This window comes from Narcine bancroftii, chromosome 10 (genome assembly GCF_036971445.1).
Source record: "Narcine bancroftii isolate sNarBan1 chromosome 10, sNarBan1.hap1, whole genome shotgun sequence".
NCBI classification, from domain to species: Eukaryota; Metazoa; Chordata; class Chondrichthyes; order Torpediniformes; family Narcinidae; genus Narcine; species Narcine bancroftii.
This window is the reverse complement of record NC_091478.1, coordinates 12225965-12241948: the sequence shown is the minus strand read 5'-3', so window position 1 is coordinate 12241948 and position 15984 is coordinate 12225965. Positions and strand designations below refer to the sequence as shown.

The window sequence follows — 15984 nt, the reverse complement described above, 5'->3', positions numbered from 1 at the left end:
ATATCTATCTCTCTCTCTCTCTATTTATATATATATATATATATGTAGAGATAGATATATATATATAGATATATATAAGACTTTGTGGGTAGACAGGGACACAGAGAAATGTACACACAGAAACCATTTTGAAAGTCTCAATGTCTGCAAATCCATTGTTCAGTGGAAGTTGTGTCAAACAGGGAAATTGAACGAGCTTGGATGGTGTAGATAATTTGGACTGAAGAGCCCATTTCCATGCTGCAGATCTCTGGGATTGTCTGGCCTGAGATTGGATCATGTTGTCTGAATCTGACTCTGAATGGACTGGGTGTGGTGCTGCAGCTGTCGAGCCCCCAGACTATGATAGTGTTCAAAGGCCCCTATTAGAACTTCTCCCTGACAACGCTGTCATACCATTTTAGCTTTGCAAACATCCTCTGACATCTCAATAGAATGGAGGACCATCGCCTTCCCAAGATCGTGTTATATGGCGAGCTCTCCACTGGCCACCGTGACAGAGGTGCACCAAAGAAGAGGTACAAGGACTGCCTAAAGAAATCTCTTGATGCCTGCCACATTGACCACCGCCAGTGGGCTGATACCGCCTCAAACCGTGCATCTTGGCGCCTCACAGTTCGGCGGGCAGCAACCTCCTTTGAAGAAGACCGCAGAGCCCACCTCACTGACAAAAGACAAAGGAGGAAAAACCCAACCCACCAATTTTCCCTTGCAACCACTGCAACCGTGTCTGCCTGTCCTGCATCGGACTTGTCAGCCACAAACGAGCCTGCAGCTGACGTGGACATTACCCCTCCATAAATCTTCGTCCGCGAAGCCAAGCCAAAGGGGGACAATTAAAATGTTAAAGTAAAAAAAAAAGTAAAACTTGCTCAATCCCTTTGCTTCTTAATTTGTGAAGATAGAATGTTCATTGAAATTATTAGGGTCTGACCTGCTGTTGAATCTGACTGATGATATTCTCCGCATAGAGTGCAGTGAGAAATTCTGACTGACAGATGGCACTGCAAGTCCTAAATTGCAGCACACATGCAGGTTGAGGACATGCTTCCGTTCAAGAGTTTCCACCAGAACCTCTTTGCCACAGCCAGCAAGATTTGGCCATGAAAGAATTCTAGAGAAAAACCTTCTGAGCACATTGTAACCAAGTAGTGAAGCAAACCGGAAACACTCACTTTTAATGGTTGAAATATTATCGTTTTCAAATCCCATATACTTTGGGGAAATTAACATAAAATTCAATGCATGTGCAGTCATCAGAAAGCAGCCAGCTCCTGTTGCTAATTTTTGAAGAAAGACTGAATTTACTTGCTGTAATCAAGCAACCAAAAGTGTCCGAGTCAGCTAACTCTATTGTGCTGAGGCTTTGGACAATGAAAATTCTTTGCATGATGTCATGAATCATTTGGAGTTGACGGGGAGCAACCTCCTCATTCAAACAAAACCCCCAAAAATGAGCAACCTATAAAGGTGTGTCCTGTCTCCATCCCTTTATGTAGCTAGAGCACTTAAAACAACTAATGTTTCTCACGTTAAACAAATTAAAGATCCATTAAAACTTCAAAAAAAGAATTAAAAATAATTTCACAAAAGCTTTTTAAAATCAAATTTTAAAATTTAAATAATTAAAGAAGCCTTGGTGGATCCCAGAGGATGAGGAATTTCTCCAACGTGGTACTCTATATTCTTCCTGATAAAGTATAAATATTAGGGACTTGATGCAGCTTTGCGCTGCTGTAACCTCTGTCAATCACAACTTTAACTCTCATCTATGACATTGAAACAAAGCCACACTGTGTAAAACTTTGGCATCACATTTAACCTGGAGATGAAGTTCAGGTAATAAATTTGCATCATTGTTGAAACTAATTATTTCTACCTCATTAATGACCTCAGACTTTGTCCTTCCTCAGCTTCTCTGAAGGAACAATCAATCAAATCTTTGCTGCCTTTAAACTTCTCTCATCCAATATTTAATCCCATATAAACTTGCTATTTTCATAATCTGTGCTTTAATTTATGGCAATCAGTCCATTCCTGAATTTGATCAGTCAGTCATTGACAATCTTGCCTTCAGTGTCATTGCCTTAAACTCAGGAATTACTTTCTGTCCCTACTTTCACTTTACCACTGATTTATTTTTCCTCTTTTTAAATTGTACGTAAAAATGCACACCTTTTGGTTCAGAATTTGGTTGTCTCTCTCGTTATCTCCTTGTGCATCAATTTTGTTTCATGCCACATCTACGAAGTGCTTTGGCTGTGTACTTTTCAAGATTCAATTTATTATCATAATAATAAAACATGAAATTCGTATTACATGAAATTTCATTCTGCCTGCTGTAAGGCGGACTGATTCACCACTGGCAAGAATTGCCTAAGTGCCTCATACGTTTCTTACAGTCAGAGAGAGAAGCAAAGGAGTGTTGTCCCCACCACCCCCCCCCCCCCCCCCCCCGCACCACCGAGACACCAAATGTCTGTAGATTCGCTTCGGCAGGCCAAACAGTGTCCAGTTCAAACCATTGGCAACCCGAGCTCCAGATCTGAACCTCCGACGTGGTCAGGAACCCTTCAGCACCTCCTGGTACCTCTCCAGCCGGTTTGAGCCAGCCTCCAACAGACTGCAGCCAAGCACAAGTCTCCTGACGGGAGTCTCCAGTAGTCCACAGCTTCCGCGGGTTCGTCGCCTCGAGCAGCCTGTCATACGTACTGGTCCCTCAGCTGCAGAGCCCCCTCACTGGCCTGCACCGTGGTTGCCATCTCTGCGGGTAGTCTTCTCTGCTTCTCCCTCTCAGACCGGGGGTGGCCTTCCCGTCCTCTGGTGCCCTGCTCCAATCCTCTGCTTCCCTGGAGTCTGCAGCCCCTGCTGCCAATTAATAGGCATCACCATCTTAGGCGCAGACCTGCAGTCATGGGATTTCAAATAAAATCCACACAGTTGGCTCCCTCAACGGACCATTCAAGGCCCGTGCAGCGCCGACGGCAGTTGGCTGGACCCTGTGGAAACGCTACATCTCCATGTCCCTGAGGGCCCATGGCAGTGCAGCCGCTACAGTGGCTCTGGCAGCGCCGCCTTCTTAATGCCATCTTAAGTTGTTGTAATGGCAGTGACACCATTTCCCAGCTTTGGTTCTTGTGCTTTGAGCAAATTGTTATTTGCACTCTTTCTTTAGACATTCTGATTGGTACTTGAAGTCTGGACAGAAGGATTGTTCCTGCAACTTCACCAAACAGCTGAGACTTTCCAGTCATTGTTAGGCTCTGTAAAACTAAATGCTGGGTCAATTACCGGTACAGCTGATGGCAGGTAAATCACGAGAAATGGAATGAAAGGAATTAGAAAGATGGGAGGGAGTCAGCTGTTTAAAGTCACAATGTGACAAAAAGGAAAATGAATGAAATTTATGAAACGAAGATCTTTTGGATGACAAATGTGGTTTTTGTTTGCTCTTCCCCTCGAACATAAATGCAGCATATAACAGGTCCTTTGGCCAACTTGTTTGTGCTGAACACTTGATGGCCAATTTTAACTAAAACACAGCTTCTTGCTTTCACATGATATGCATTCCTCTTTTCCCTACACATTTGTATGTCCATCTTGCATTCTCTATTGTAAGAGCTTCCACCTCTGCTCTTGGCAGATGGTTCCAGGCACCTACCTCATTTATTTTAAAAAAGGTTGCCTGCATATCTCCTTCCGCTCCACCTTCTCACCTTAAATGTATGCTCTAAAACATGACATTTTAACCCTTTGAATTTTGACTGTCTACCCTATTAATATCTTACTTGATCACTTGATTTAATTTGTTCAGGTTATTTGACAACTTCATCAGTCCCATTTCCACACATCTACCCTTGTCAACTATATTTTTCCCCATTAACTTGCCCAGATTCTTCACATACAAAAATGGGCAGTTCTCAATTAACCTACCAATTCAATTGAATTTGCATTGCCACAGCGGCACTCTGATGGTAAATCCACAGCAAAATACAAGGTCAATTAAGTTTATGCACCTTTGGGAAATATCAGTTTTTCTGCATGTTCACTTCTCGTTGGTAGCATAAAATAACAGTAACTCTTGTTACTGACATAGTTGATGTATTACTAATGACAAGCAATGGCTCCAAGAAGAAAATGTTTCAAGAGATTCTTTTTATATGTAATTAACTTTAAAGTATACATCCGGTACCGCACGGATGGCAGTCTCTTCAATCTGAGGCGCCTGCAAGCTCACACCAAGACACAAGAGAAACTTGTCCGTGAACTACTCTTTGCAGATGATGCCGCTTTAGTTGCCCATTCAGAGCCAGCTCTTCAGCGCTTGACGTCCTGCTTTGCGGAAACTGCCAAAATGTTTGGCCTGGAAGTCAGCCTGAAGAAAACTGAGGTCCTCCATCAGCCAGCTCCCCACCATGACTACCAGCCCCCCCACATCTCCATCGGGCACACAAAACTCAAAACGGTCAACCAGTTTACCTATCTCGGCTGCACCATTTCATCAGATGCAAGGATCGACAATGAGATAGACAACAGACTCGCCAAGGCAAATAGCGCCTTTGGAAGACTACACAAAAGAGTCTGGAAAAACAACCAACTGAAAAACCTCACAAAGATAAGCGTATACAGAGCCGTTGTCATACCCACACTCCTGTTCGGCTCCGAATCATGGGTCCTCTACCGGCACCACCTACGGCTCCTAGAACGCTTCCACCAGCGTTGTCTCCGCTCCATCCTCAACATCCATTGGAGCGCTCACACCCCTAACGTCGAGGTACTCGAGATGGCAGAGGTCGACTGCATCGAGTCCACGCTGCTGAAGATCCAGCTGCGCTGGATGGGTCACGTCTCCAGAATGGAGGACCATCGCCTTCCCAAGATCGTATTATATGGCGAGCTCTCCACTGGCCACCGTGACAGAGGTGCACCAAAGAAAAGGTACAAGGACTGCCTAAAGAAATCTCTTGGTGCCTGCCACATTGACCACCGCCAGTGGGCTGATAACGCCTCAAACCGTGCATCTTGGCGCCTCACAGTTTGGCGGGCAGCAGCCTCCTTTGAAGAAGACCGCAGAGCCCACCTCACTGACAAAAGGCAAAGGAGGAAAAACCCAACACCCAACCCCAACCAACCAATTTTCCCTTGCAACCGCTGCAATCGTGTCTGCCTGTCCCGCATCGGACTGGTCAGCCACAAACGAGCCTGCAGCTGACGTGGACTTTTTTACCCCCTCCATAAATCTTCGTCCGCGAAGCCAAGCCAAAGAAAGATAAATTTTTAATTTTGTATAGAGTAGGATTTGCTTCGGGCAACTGGTCTTGATCCTGAGATATTTTTGCTTGATTTCTGCACTTTATCTGACAGCTCAACTCATGATCTTTGGCAGATAGTGCTCTGCAAATAAGCTGCAGATTCTTTTCAGATTTGTGTTTTGCTTTTCTTTGAGAATTGAAGAATTAAACATGACATTGCTACTTTGATACTAGAGGATTCTTCTGAATTGTACAGAATTAACTTTTCAAAGTGAAAAAATGAAAAACTATTCTTGGTAAAAAAATGTTCTTGATTATTTGGTGCAGAAGGGAATCATAATTTATTCGATTATATTACTGAGATAATTGGGTAACTGACTCCAACATTTGGTGCTCAGGAATGTGATTTGTTTGTAGACTAAAATTGTTATCATTCTGAAGAGTTATAATGGTGTAAAAAATGTTATCTAAATCTTAACATTGGGTAGTGATGGTTGAAATGAACAACTGAATGTACTCCTGACTGTAGCCTGAAACATCAACTGTCTCATCTTTAAACTCTGCCAGATTTGCATTTTTCATGTGTCTTTAATTGTTCTATACGTCATAATGAAAGAAAGAAAGAATCTCTCGTGTTATTTTGTAAAAAGAAATAGACATCATATCTATTTGTCCTCAGGTTCTCTCATCCTTTTTGATTTATTGGCCAATCAGACGGGCTGCTCTTTGGCTGGGAATCCCACTCAATCAGCGTCTAATGGTACCGTTAAAGACTCGTCAATCCCAGAAGAGACTCAGGTATGATAATGGACAAGAATTAACCAATTGCTGAGTATGTTTCATAAATCTGAACATTTTTTTCATGGTTTTAGAATAATTTTGACATATAATCTCTGATCTTGTTTTAAAAAGAAACAAACCTAGACTGCATGCCTTTATTTAAACTTCCAGTAAGGATTTGATGTAATCAATGTTGTGATGCCATGATTAATGGGAGTAAACATTGGCAGCGGTCATCCTCATTCCTAAACATCACAATTTGTTTCTGTTATGCTTGAGAAAATTCTCCTGCATGGGATTTCTGGGAGGCACCTGTTTCTCCAAACACAGAGACTGTTACTTTTCATGTTTTTGCTCAGTTCAGAGATTCAATTTTGTCAAAAGATAATATTTGACTTTGGAATTCAAAAAACTTTATCGGAAAAACATTGGCTTTGATTTTGATTATATGCCATGGTTTATGATTTTTCACTGAACAATAATTATTGGCAATGAAAGCTGTAGTCAACAGAAGTGATAGATAGAACCTATTTCAATTACTAATCTTTGAACCAAAACCATTTTATATCTAAGAGGAACCATTTTTGGACTTGCAAAACGAAGGGAAATGTTACATTATTCCTTTAAAAAAAACAAATGAGGTGTAATAAATTTTCAGAATGTTCCTTAAATGTACTTAATTTGTAAATAAGTCATGTAATGATTTTTAAATTTTTTTTCACATTAGTATGGAAACTCCATAAATTTCCAGGTGTACATATTTTAATATTGTATACCTTTGTGATTCTTCCAAAATATCTACACCTCCAAATGTTTTTGTCACTGAGCATGAGTGAACATATTTTCAGGAATGGTATATTTCACCGACCAAAGTATGGGATTTATTTAATGGTTAGCATGGGTAGCCATGCAACTTGTCCGTGAACTACTCTTTGCAGACGATGCCGCTTTAGTTGCCCATTCAGAGCCAGTTCTTCAGCGCTTGACATCCTGTTTTGCGGAAACTGCCAAAATGTTTGGCCTGGAAGTCAGCCTGAAGAAAACTGAGATCCTCCATCAGCCAGCTCCCTATCATGATTACCAGCCCCCCCCACATCTCCATCGGGCACACAAAACTCAAAACGGTCAACCAGTTTACCTATCTCGGCTGCACCATTTCATTGGATGCAAGGATCGACAACGAGATAGACAACAGACTTGCCAAGGCAAATAGCGCCTTTGGAAGACTACACAAAAAAGTCTGGAAAAACAACTAACTGAAAAACCTCACAAAGATTAGCGTATACAGAGCCGTTGTCATACCCACACTCCTGTTCGGCTCCGAATCATGGGTCCTCTACCGGCATCACCTACGGCTCGTAGAACGCTTCCACCAGCGTTGTCTCCGCTCCATCCTCAACATTCATTGGAGCGACTTCATCTCCAACATCGAAGTACTCCAGATGGCAGAGGCCGACAGCATCGAATCCAGGCTGCTGAAGATCCAACTGCGCTGGGTAGGTCACGTCTCCAGAATGGAGGACCATCGCCTTCCCAATATCGTGTTTTATGGCGAGCTCTCCACTGGCCACCGAGACAGAGGTGCACCAAAGAAGAGGTACAAGGACTGCCTCAAGAAATCTCTTGGTGCCTGCCCCATTGACCACCGCCAGTGGGCTGATCTCACCTCCAACCGTGCATCTTGGCGCCTCACAGTTCGGCGGGCAGCAACCTCCTTTGAAGAAGACCGCAGAGCCCCTCATTGACAAAAGAGGAAAAGCCCAACACCCAACCCCAACCCACCATTTTTCCCTTGCAACCGCTGCAACTGTGCCTGCCTGTCCCGCATCAGACTTGTTAGCCACAATTGAGGCTACAGCTGACGTGGACATTACCCCTCCATAAATCTTCGTCCGCGAAGCCAAGCCAAAGAAAGAAAAGGATGGGTGCTGCTTCACCCTTGGTATCCTTTAGTATTGTAAATAATTGCAATGAAACTTTGGATTTTAACTGACTCGTAACTAGTAATAAGGTCTTCGCTGTTGTTGAATCACCTGGTGTCCACCACCAGATGCATTCAAATCTCCAAACTGGAAAGTGGCTTTTGTCATTCAATCTAAACAATATACTGCTGTTTACATAAAAATGCTCAAGAAACTTCAGTGAGTCATACAGCGTTCTTTAGGCAGCAAAGATACAAAATCAACCTTTCAGGCCTGAGTCTCTCATGAAAGTACGAGCAGAAAGCAGGCAAACACCTGAATCAAATGTTGGAGGGAGGAGCACGGCAAATTATTATGGGTGGGATGCACAAGAAAAAAGCAACAAGAATACTGGATGCAGCACATGACCCCTGCTGGCCTATGTGTAGTGCTACTTCACCTGGAAAGACTACCTGGGGCCCTGAATGGAGGTGAGGGAGGAGGTGCGGACGCAAGTACTGCACTTCCAGCAGTCACGGGATTAGGCATTAGTGAGAGGGATGAATGGACGAGGGAGCCACAGAGGGAGCGGACCCTGCAGAATGGTGAAGGTGCACCCTGTGGTGAGACAAAGCTGCAGAGGATTGACAGAAATTGCAGAGGAAAAAATGTTGGATGCGGAAGGTGGTGGGGTGGTAGGTAAGGACAAAGGGAATCCTGTTCTTTTGCATCTAGAGCAAGAAGGGGCAAGGGCAGTTGAGTGGGAAATGGAGATGTGGGACTGGTTTCTATTTCAGTGGGAAATGGAGATGTGGGACTGGTTTCTATTTCTCTGACATCGTCTGTTCTTGTGGTGATCTTGTTTTCTTGTCTCTTTCATACTTCTTCTGAATCCTCATCCCTGAGATAATTACTAGATCCTTTCCAGAACCAAGTACTTAAAAATTAAGTTAGACATGCAGCGAGGTAACAGGCCCTTTCGACCCATGAGCTTGTGCTGCCCAATTGACCCACAACCCCAGTATGTTTGGAAGGAAAGCAGAGCCCCAGGGGAAAACCCACGCAGACATGGGGAGAACATGCAAACTCCTTACAGACAGCGCGGGATTCAAACTCTGGTGCTGATCGCTGGCGCTGTCAAGGCGTTGTGCTAACTGCTACGCCAACCGTGCCACCCATTTCAAACTGTTCTTTGCGAAACTACTTCATTCTCCCCTTGACTATCACATCTCCTTGTTCTAGAGTGTACCTTCACCTTTCTCTAGTCCCATTTACGTTCCCCCTCTGTGTCTTCTCTGCAGTCACCATCAATGGAACCCACTCCTGATTAGTATCTAGTTCATTTCAAAAATGCTCTAACAGGCATGGATGCCTTAAAAGATCCCTGTGGGATGAGAGGTGGCCAAGAAGGTTCAGTCACTCAGTATCCAGGATGAGGTACGAAATTGGATCAGACATTGGCTTTGTGGGAGAAGCCAGAGAGAGGTAATCGAGGATTGCCTCTCTGATCAATGGTGTACCTCCGGGATCAGTGCTGGGTCCTTTGTTGTTCATCATCCATGATTGGGTAATGTGGTAAATTGGATCAGCAAATTTACAGATGATGTTCAGATTGGAGGTACAATGGACACTGAGGAAGGCTTTCAAAATTTGCAGTGGAATCTGGAGTAACTTGAAAAATAAGCTGCACAATGTTGAATGGAACTTAATGCAGAAAAGTGTGAGGTTTTGCACTTTGGGAGGACAAACCAGGATAGGACATCCACACCACAGTAAATGGTCAGGCACTGCAGAAGGTGGTAAAACAGAGGGATTTGAGAAAAACTGTCCCTTGAAAGTGGCAACTCAGGTAGATGGGATCTTAAAGAGAGCATTTGGCACATTGATCTTTATAAATCAAAGTATTGATTACAGGAGTTGGATTGAAGTTGAATGAAGCATTGGTGAGGCTAAATTTGGAGTATTTTGTGCAGTTTTGGTCACCTAACTTCAGGAAAGATATCAGTAAGATAGAAAGAGTGCAGAGAAAACTTACTAGGATGTTGCCTGAACTTCAGGAACTGAGTTACAGGGGAAAGTTAAACAGGTTAGGCATTTATTCCCTGGAGTGTAGAAGAGTGAAGGGAGATTTGATAGAGGTATTTAAAATTATGAGGGGAATAGACCGAGTAAATGTAGTTAGGCTTTTTCCCCATGAGGGTAGGTGAGATACAAACCAGAGGACATGGGTTAAGAGTGAAAGGGGAAAACTTTAGGGGGTACATGAGGGGGAACTTCTTCACACAAAGAGTGGTGGAAGTGTGGAATGAGCTGCCAGCTGAAGTGGTGAATGTGGGCTCAATTTTAATATTTAAGAAGAATTTGGGCAGGTATATGGATGGGAGAGGTATGGAGGGCAATGGACTAGGTGGAGGTCAGTGGGACAAGGCCAAAAAAAAAAGGTTTGGCACAGACTAGAAGGGATGAAGGGACCTGTTTCTGAATTGTAATGTTCTATGGTTCTATCATATCTTTCTAAATAAAACACAAGACTTTGAATAATTCTTTAAAAAATATGCCTGGGCCAAGTGTTAATTGAATCTGTATTTAGAAGGTCTAAATTGATTGTGGTTCATATCAACTATTTGTCAAGGTTACCCTTTACTTCCTATAGGTGCTGTGTTCCCTGCAGAGTTTCTCCAGCGTATTTGTGTTTTGCCTTGTTTTTTTAGATTATATTCTTGTTAATTTTATCAGAATGTTGTTTCATGTATTTAAAAAAGCACATACAGTATCTGAAATTCATGTGTAGGATCAGAATTGCCAAAATTCTGATGATTTTGATGAACTGAAAGATGAACAAGAGGAGGAATTTCAGTCTTTATCAGAAGCATTGGAATCACTCAGTCTCTCTGAATACCTCAGCACTTTGGAAAAAGAAAAAATAGACATGGAATCATTGGTGAGTGTTTTACAGTTCAAATTACTTTGAGGCTTTTTTTTCCAGCGGGGCCGACAAAAATTTTGTGCAGTATTTAATGGGAACTTTTATAAAACTTTATTCTTTGGAGTTATGTCGCGATGTGCTGACTGTATTAATTTTTGGTTTTGCTTTTTCATTGAGGTTAAGCTTTTAATGATACAGTACAACTTGGAGCTTTTTCCAGTTTTCATTGCATGTAACCATATTCTTGTAGCACCTAATCTTGCACTTTATACTGTTATCCATTAAGAGAAAAGGCCTGAGACTTGACCACATTTATCAGTGGAGTTGCAAAAAACGAAGCCAGCTCAAGAAAAAGATGAATTAGTGTTTTGCATGTCACCCTTCAACAGTTCAGTATATTCTTTTCCTTGCTCATTTTTAGCTCATGTGTACGGTGGATGACTTGAAGGAAATGGGGATACCCCTTGGACCAAGAAAGAAAATTGGCAACTTTGTAAAAGAGAAAGTAAATGTACAGGTATATTTGTAAAATGTGGAGGAAACGCTTTAATCGTCAGCAATGAAATTAAACTTTAGTTCTTGTGTTTGGGTCTGATATAATTAAAAAAAAAAATCAAAACCTAATAATAATAATAATAATAAAATTTAAAAGAAATGTAGGTAATGCATTTTGCACTTTTTAATTTCAAATTATTCTAATAATTGTAGTTTGTGGTGAGGTGAAGGATGCGAAAAGTGGGGTGGGTGATAATTTGGAGGAAGTTTCCGATTCCCATTGTTGAACAGTGGACTTGTCTGCCAAAACTGAATAATCTAATTTGTCACAAACACTTCTCATGATTGAGGTATCTTGTGAAATTGTATCAAGCATTATCCTTACAAAGCTAAATCCCAAGTGATTTTGCAAGTATGGCAAATTTACCATCCATTTTCCAAGTACCTGAATGCAATTTAGCAGAACAGGATCCCATTAGGGAAACATTATGTTCTGCTGGTAATAGGTTTATTGTGACTTCAACATCTTCCATAAGTATTGGCTTTTTTGTGCAGAATTCATGCACTGCGTCCATTGTTGCCTTAACATGTATTAAAGTTGAAACTGGCATGCACAATTATTATCCCGGGCATCTTGGTTCTTTCAAGCCTGTATTGGCTGAGTTTTTAATTGCAGGATTTGTGAATTCTACCTGTATTTTAAATGTTATTTTTATCTTTTTTATTTAACATAGTAGTTCAGCCTGTAGGAAACCACACACTTTAAGAGATATCTTCATTAGGAACAATTGAATCTAAATAATTTTGTGATATTTTATAGTGGAGCAGTACACAGGCAGGCAATAAATTCTGCATGCATGCCCAAAACATTTGGTATAGTTGAAAAAGAATATTTTGTTTGGGGATCTTGAATTTCTTTTGCACCTTCATGCAAGTGCTCTGTGTTTGGAAACCCCTTTTTGTTTTTTTTTCTTGGCCTCTGTGCTGTCCTGTTGTGCAACTAGCAGATAAAATCAACAAGCAATTTTGTATGTAGCAGGTTCTTTTAGATTTTGTGCAGCAGAAATTCATGGCAAAATAAATTCTGTGCAGTTGGCCCTGAATAGCTCTTTTTTTTAACTTGCTTGTCACCGAACCTTGGTGTTTCATCATCTTGATGGATTTGCTCATATTGCATTATGCGGCTGTATAAAATGGAATTGAGGATAATATTGTATTAATACTCCAGCTGGTGCTATACAGTTTCAAATTTCTTGATTTGAAGGCTGAGTAACAAGATTTATGTGCTTTTTCAATGATTGGGAAAATCATAATTGTTGATTGTGTTATTTTCTTTTTGAATCCGATATTTTTAGGACGTCGTTCTTTCCTCACTTCTCTGATCGACCCCGTTCCCAACTTTTTCATAAATTGACCAGCAGGGTTTGTAGGCCAGAAAACCTTTGGATAATATTTTAATTGTAATTATTATTGAATCAATCTCAGCGTGTTATTTGTTACCTTTTCAACTGTTTTTGCAAGGCTTGTTAGAAATAGTTTGTAAGAGATAACATGAACATGTCGAGTTTTCTCTCCTATTTGTTACACCAGTTAAAGAAAGCTGCAACAGACAAGAAAGTAGCTTTAGAAGCTCTGAAGAAAGCACAACAAGAGGTATCGCAAAGGACCAAGGAGGAAGCAAATAACAATGGCTCAATTGGTGCAGAGAAGCAGGGATCATTGAAGAAAGTGCTGTCTTGTGGTGGAACTACTGTTAAAGTACATTATGACCACTTTGAAGCCGGTGCTGGCCAGGTAAAGATGGCTTTAAGGCTTTTAGTAGTTTTTTTTTCCTTTGGCTACTGTGTCTCTGAGTTGGTAGGTAGTTATCTAGCATTGTAAAAAATCTAAACTGAAAATGTTCATCTGGTTGTAAATTCTGCATTCTGTAAATTCTGTTGTTTCCCCTGAATCCATTGGAGTTCTTGGTGACTTTTTATTTCTAATCCTCAGTTTTTGACTTTGGCCCCCTTCCCCACTGACGTGCCATATGCGGAAGCATCTCCTTTAAGCCTGTTTTATCAAATCATCTAACTCACTTAAAATCCTCAGTTAGATCATGCATCAGACACACCTTTTCTGAAGAGAAAGACCCACCATGAGTATTTCTTGCTCCTACAACAGTGAATAGTACTCTACTTTGTGGGACCAAAGTTTGATATTAATTATTAATTGATTATTCTTTTAATCCTCTTCAAATTAAACCCAATGCTTGGTATTTGCATGGATTTAATCTGGACCCAGCCTTTAAATTACTTATTAGCTCTTAATCTTTTTCACGCCATTACATGATCTGTACATTTATGCTTTGGTCAGGATAAGTATAAACCAGATTAGCTGACTTTTGCCAGTAGTTTCAAGCCATTGGATTCCTTCATCTGGCCAAGATAGTATAAGTGTGAAAGATCCTCGGTGGTGACTGTGGATGGATGGACCTGATGTAGCCCAATGAAGCTGTTGATGTTTATTTCAAATGGCAAATTTTCGGTTTGTACGTAGACCTAGTAATGCACTCTAGATACAGTGTCCCACACTAATATGCGTTTATATGAAATTTTCCAGTTATGATCATTCAGAAGCTTGGGAACCATTCAGTCCACGGAGTTTGCCCTACCATTCAAATCATGGCTGATGTATTTTTCTTTTCAACCACATTCTCTCTATAACCTTTGATACCCTTGCTAATTGAGAACCGAGCAACCTCTGCTTTAAATATACCCAAAGACTTGGACTCCACAGCTGGATGTGGCAACAAATTCCACATTTTCACTTCTTATCTCTGTTCTAAAGAGGTGTCCTTTTATTCTGAGGCAGAGCTCTCAAGACCTTGACTTTCCTCACTACTGGAAACAGCTTTTCCATGTCCACTATCCAGTCCTTTCAATATTTGGTGTGTTTTGGTTAGATCAACCCCCCCCCCCCCACCTTCTAAACTCCAGTGATTACAGTTATAGAGCCACCAAATGCTCCTCAGAAATGACCCTCTCATTCCCTAGGATCATTCTCCTAAAAGTCCTCTCCAATGCCAACATGGCCCTCATTAGATAAGGGGCCCAAAATTGTTTGCAATACTCCAAATGTGGTCTGACCAATGTCTTATAAAGCTTCAGCACTTCATCTTTACCTTTTATATTCCAATACTCTTGAAACGAATGCTCACATTGCATTTGCCTTCCTTACTACTGACTCAAACTTCAATTTGGAGATTCTTGCATAGGATTCTTAAGTCCCTTTTGACCTTCATTTTCTGCATTCTCTCTCCATTGAGAAAATATTCTGCTTCTTTATTCCTTCTACCAAAATGTCAGGCCATACTGAGGATTTTGCTGCTTTGATTTCATGGTTCTATTTTTGTTTAATTTTCACTTATGAATTGCTTTTTATTCTCAGGTTTCTGTGGTTTATCATGGATTAGATTTTGAACCAGACAATTTTTTTGCCTTGGGTTCTCCTATTGGTATGTTTCTCACGGTGCGTGGGCTGGAGAAGATTGATGAAAACTACAGACTCCCAACGTGCAAGGGATTTTTCAATATTTATCATCCTGTAAGTCTAATTTACTGTGAACACAGTTTTAAATGTCATTTTGAAACTTGCAGCTGTTTGATTCTGACAGGCAGGATGATAACGTGTGAACTCTTGTTTTATATTTTGAAGGTGCCCATGTTTATTGCAATATTGATCAATGAGAGGTGTTGGACTCCAAATGATCAGCTCATTTTTTATTAGTATGGAACTATTATTGATCTAGAGCTTGAAGGATGAGTCCAAATTTAAGTCTTGTTCTTCATTCTACATTGAACTGCTAAGCACCACCTACTATTCAGTGCATTCATTTTAGACTCTTACATTTTGCGTGAAAGGAAAAATTTTTCATTTGGTTTCTGCTGTGGGGGGTGTATTGGGTCACTGTGAAGTAGATTATTCCTATGTGTACAAGATGAGAGTTCATTATCATTCTAATGATCAAAGTGGTTTGTATCCTCAAAAAAAAATATAATTGAGGGACTCTTGCTCTTCTTCCAGGCTCTCTCTTGCTGTGTATTTTAAATAGAAGAATCAAATGAAATGTGAAACAATGAATTTTAATCCTTGTTTCCATGGATGACTTTGAATAATTAGAGTTAGAAATCAGAATATATTGTACAGTTCTAATGAGAATAGCTAAATTAGATAATATGGAGAGCACTGAAGTGAAAACAGAATGCAGGAGAATCTCAGCAGGTCAAACAGTATACTTTTTATTTTTCTTTGGCTTGGCTTCGCGGACGAAGATTTATGGAGGGGGTAAAAAGTCCACGTCAGCTGCAGGCTCGTTTGTGGCTGACAAGTCCGATGCGGGACAGGCAGACACGATTGTAGCGGTTGCAGGAGAAAATTGGTTGGTTGGGGTTGGGTGTTAGGTTTTTCCTCCTTTGCCTTTTGTCAGGTGGGCTCTGCGGTCTTCTTCAAAGGAGGTTGCTGCCCGCCAAACTGTGAGGCGCCAAGATGCACGGTTTGAGGCGTTATCAGCCCACTGGCGGTGGTCAATGTGGCAGGCACCAAGAGATTTCTTTAGGCAGTCCTTGTACCTTTTCTTTGGTGCACCTCT

General features: G+C 41.2%; 1 protein-coding gene across 9 annotated transcripts in view; it reads left to right on the top strand.

Annotated features, from left to right (window-relative positions):
- Positions 1 to 15984, top strand: part of LOC138744165 (SEC23-interacting protein-like) — a 195104-nt gene that overhangs the window by 36481 nt on the left and 142639 nt on the right. For 8 of the 9 annotated variants that reach the window (XR_011345337.1, XR_011345333.1, XR_011345335.1 and 5 more), the window contains exons 10-14: positions 5932 to 6050; positions 10725 to 10874; positions 11281 to 11376; positions 12945 to 13148; positions 14784 to 14939. Coding sequence is in view for 3 of the 9 variants with exons in the window: in XM_069899855.1 (XP_069755956.1) it covers positions 5932 to 6050; positions 10725 to 10874; positions 11281 to 11376; positions 12945 to 13148; positions 14784 to 14939 (725 nt within the window). In the remaining 6 variants the exon portion in view is untranslated. The remainder of the gene's footprint in view (positions 1 to 5931; positions 6051 to 10724; positions 10875 to 11280; positions 11377 to 12944; positions 13149 to 14783; positions 14940 to 15984) is intronic. The other variant, XR_011345338.1, reaches the window with a different exon arrangement.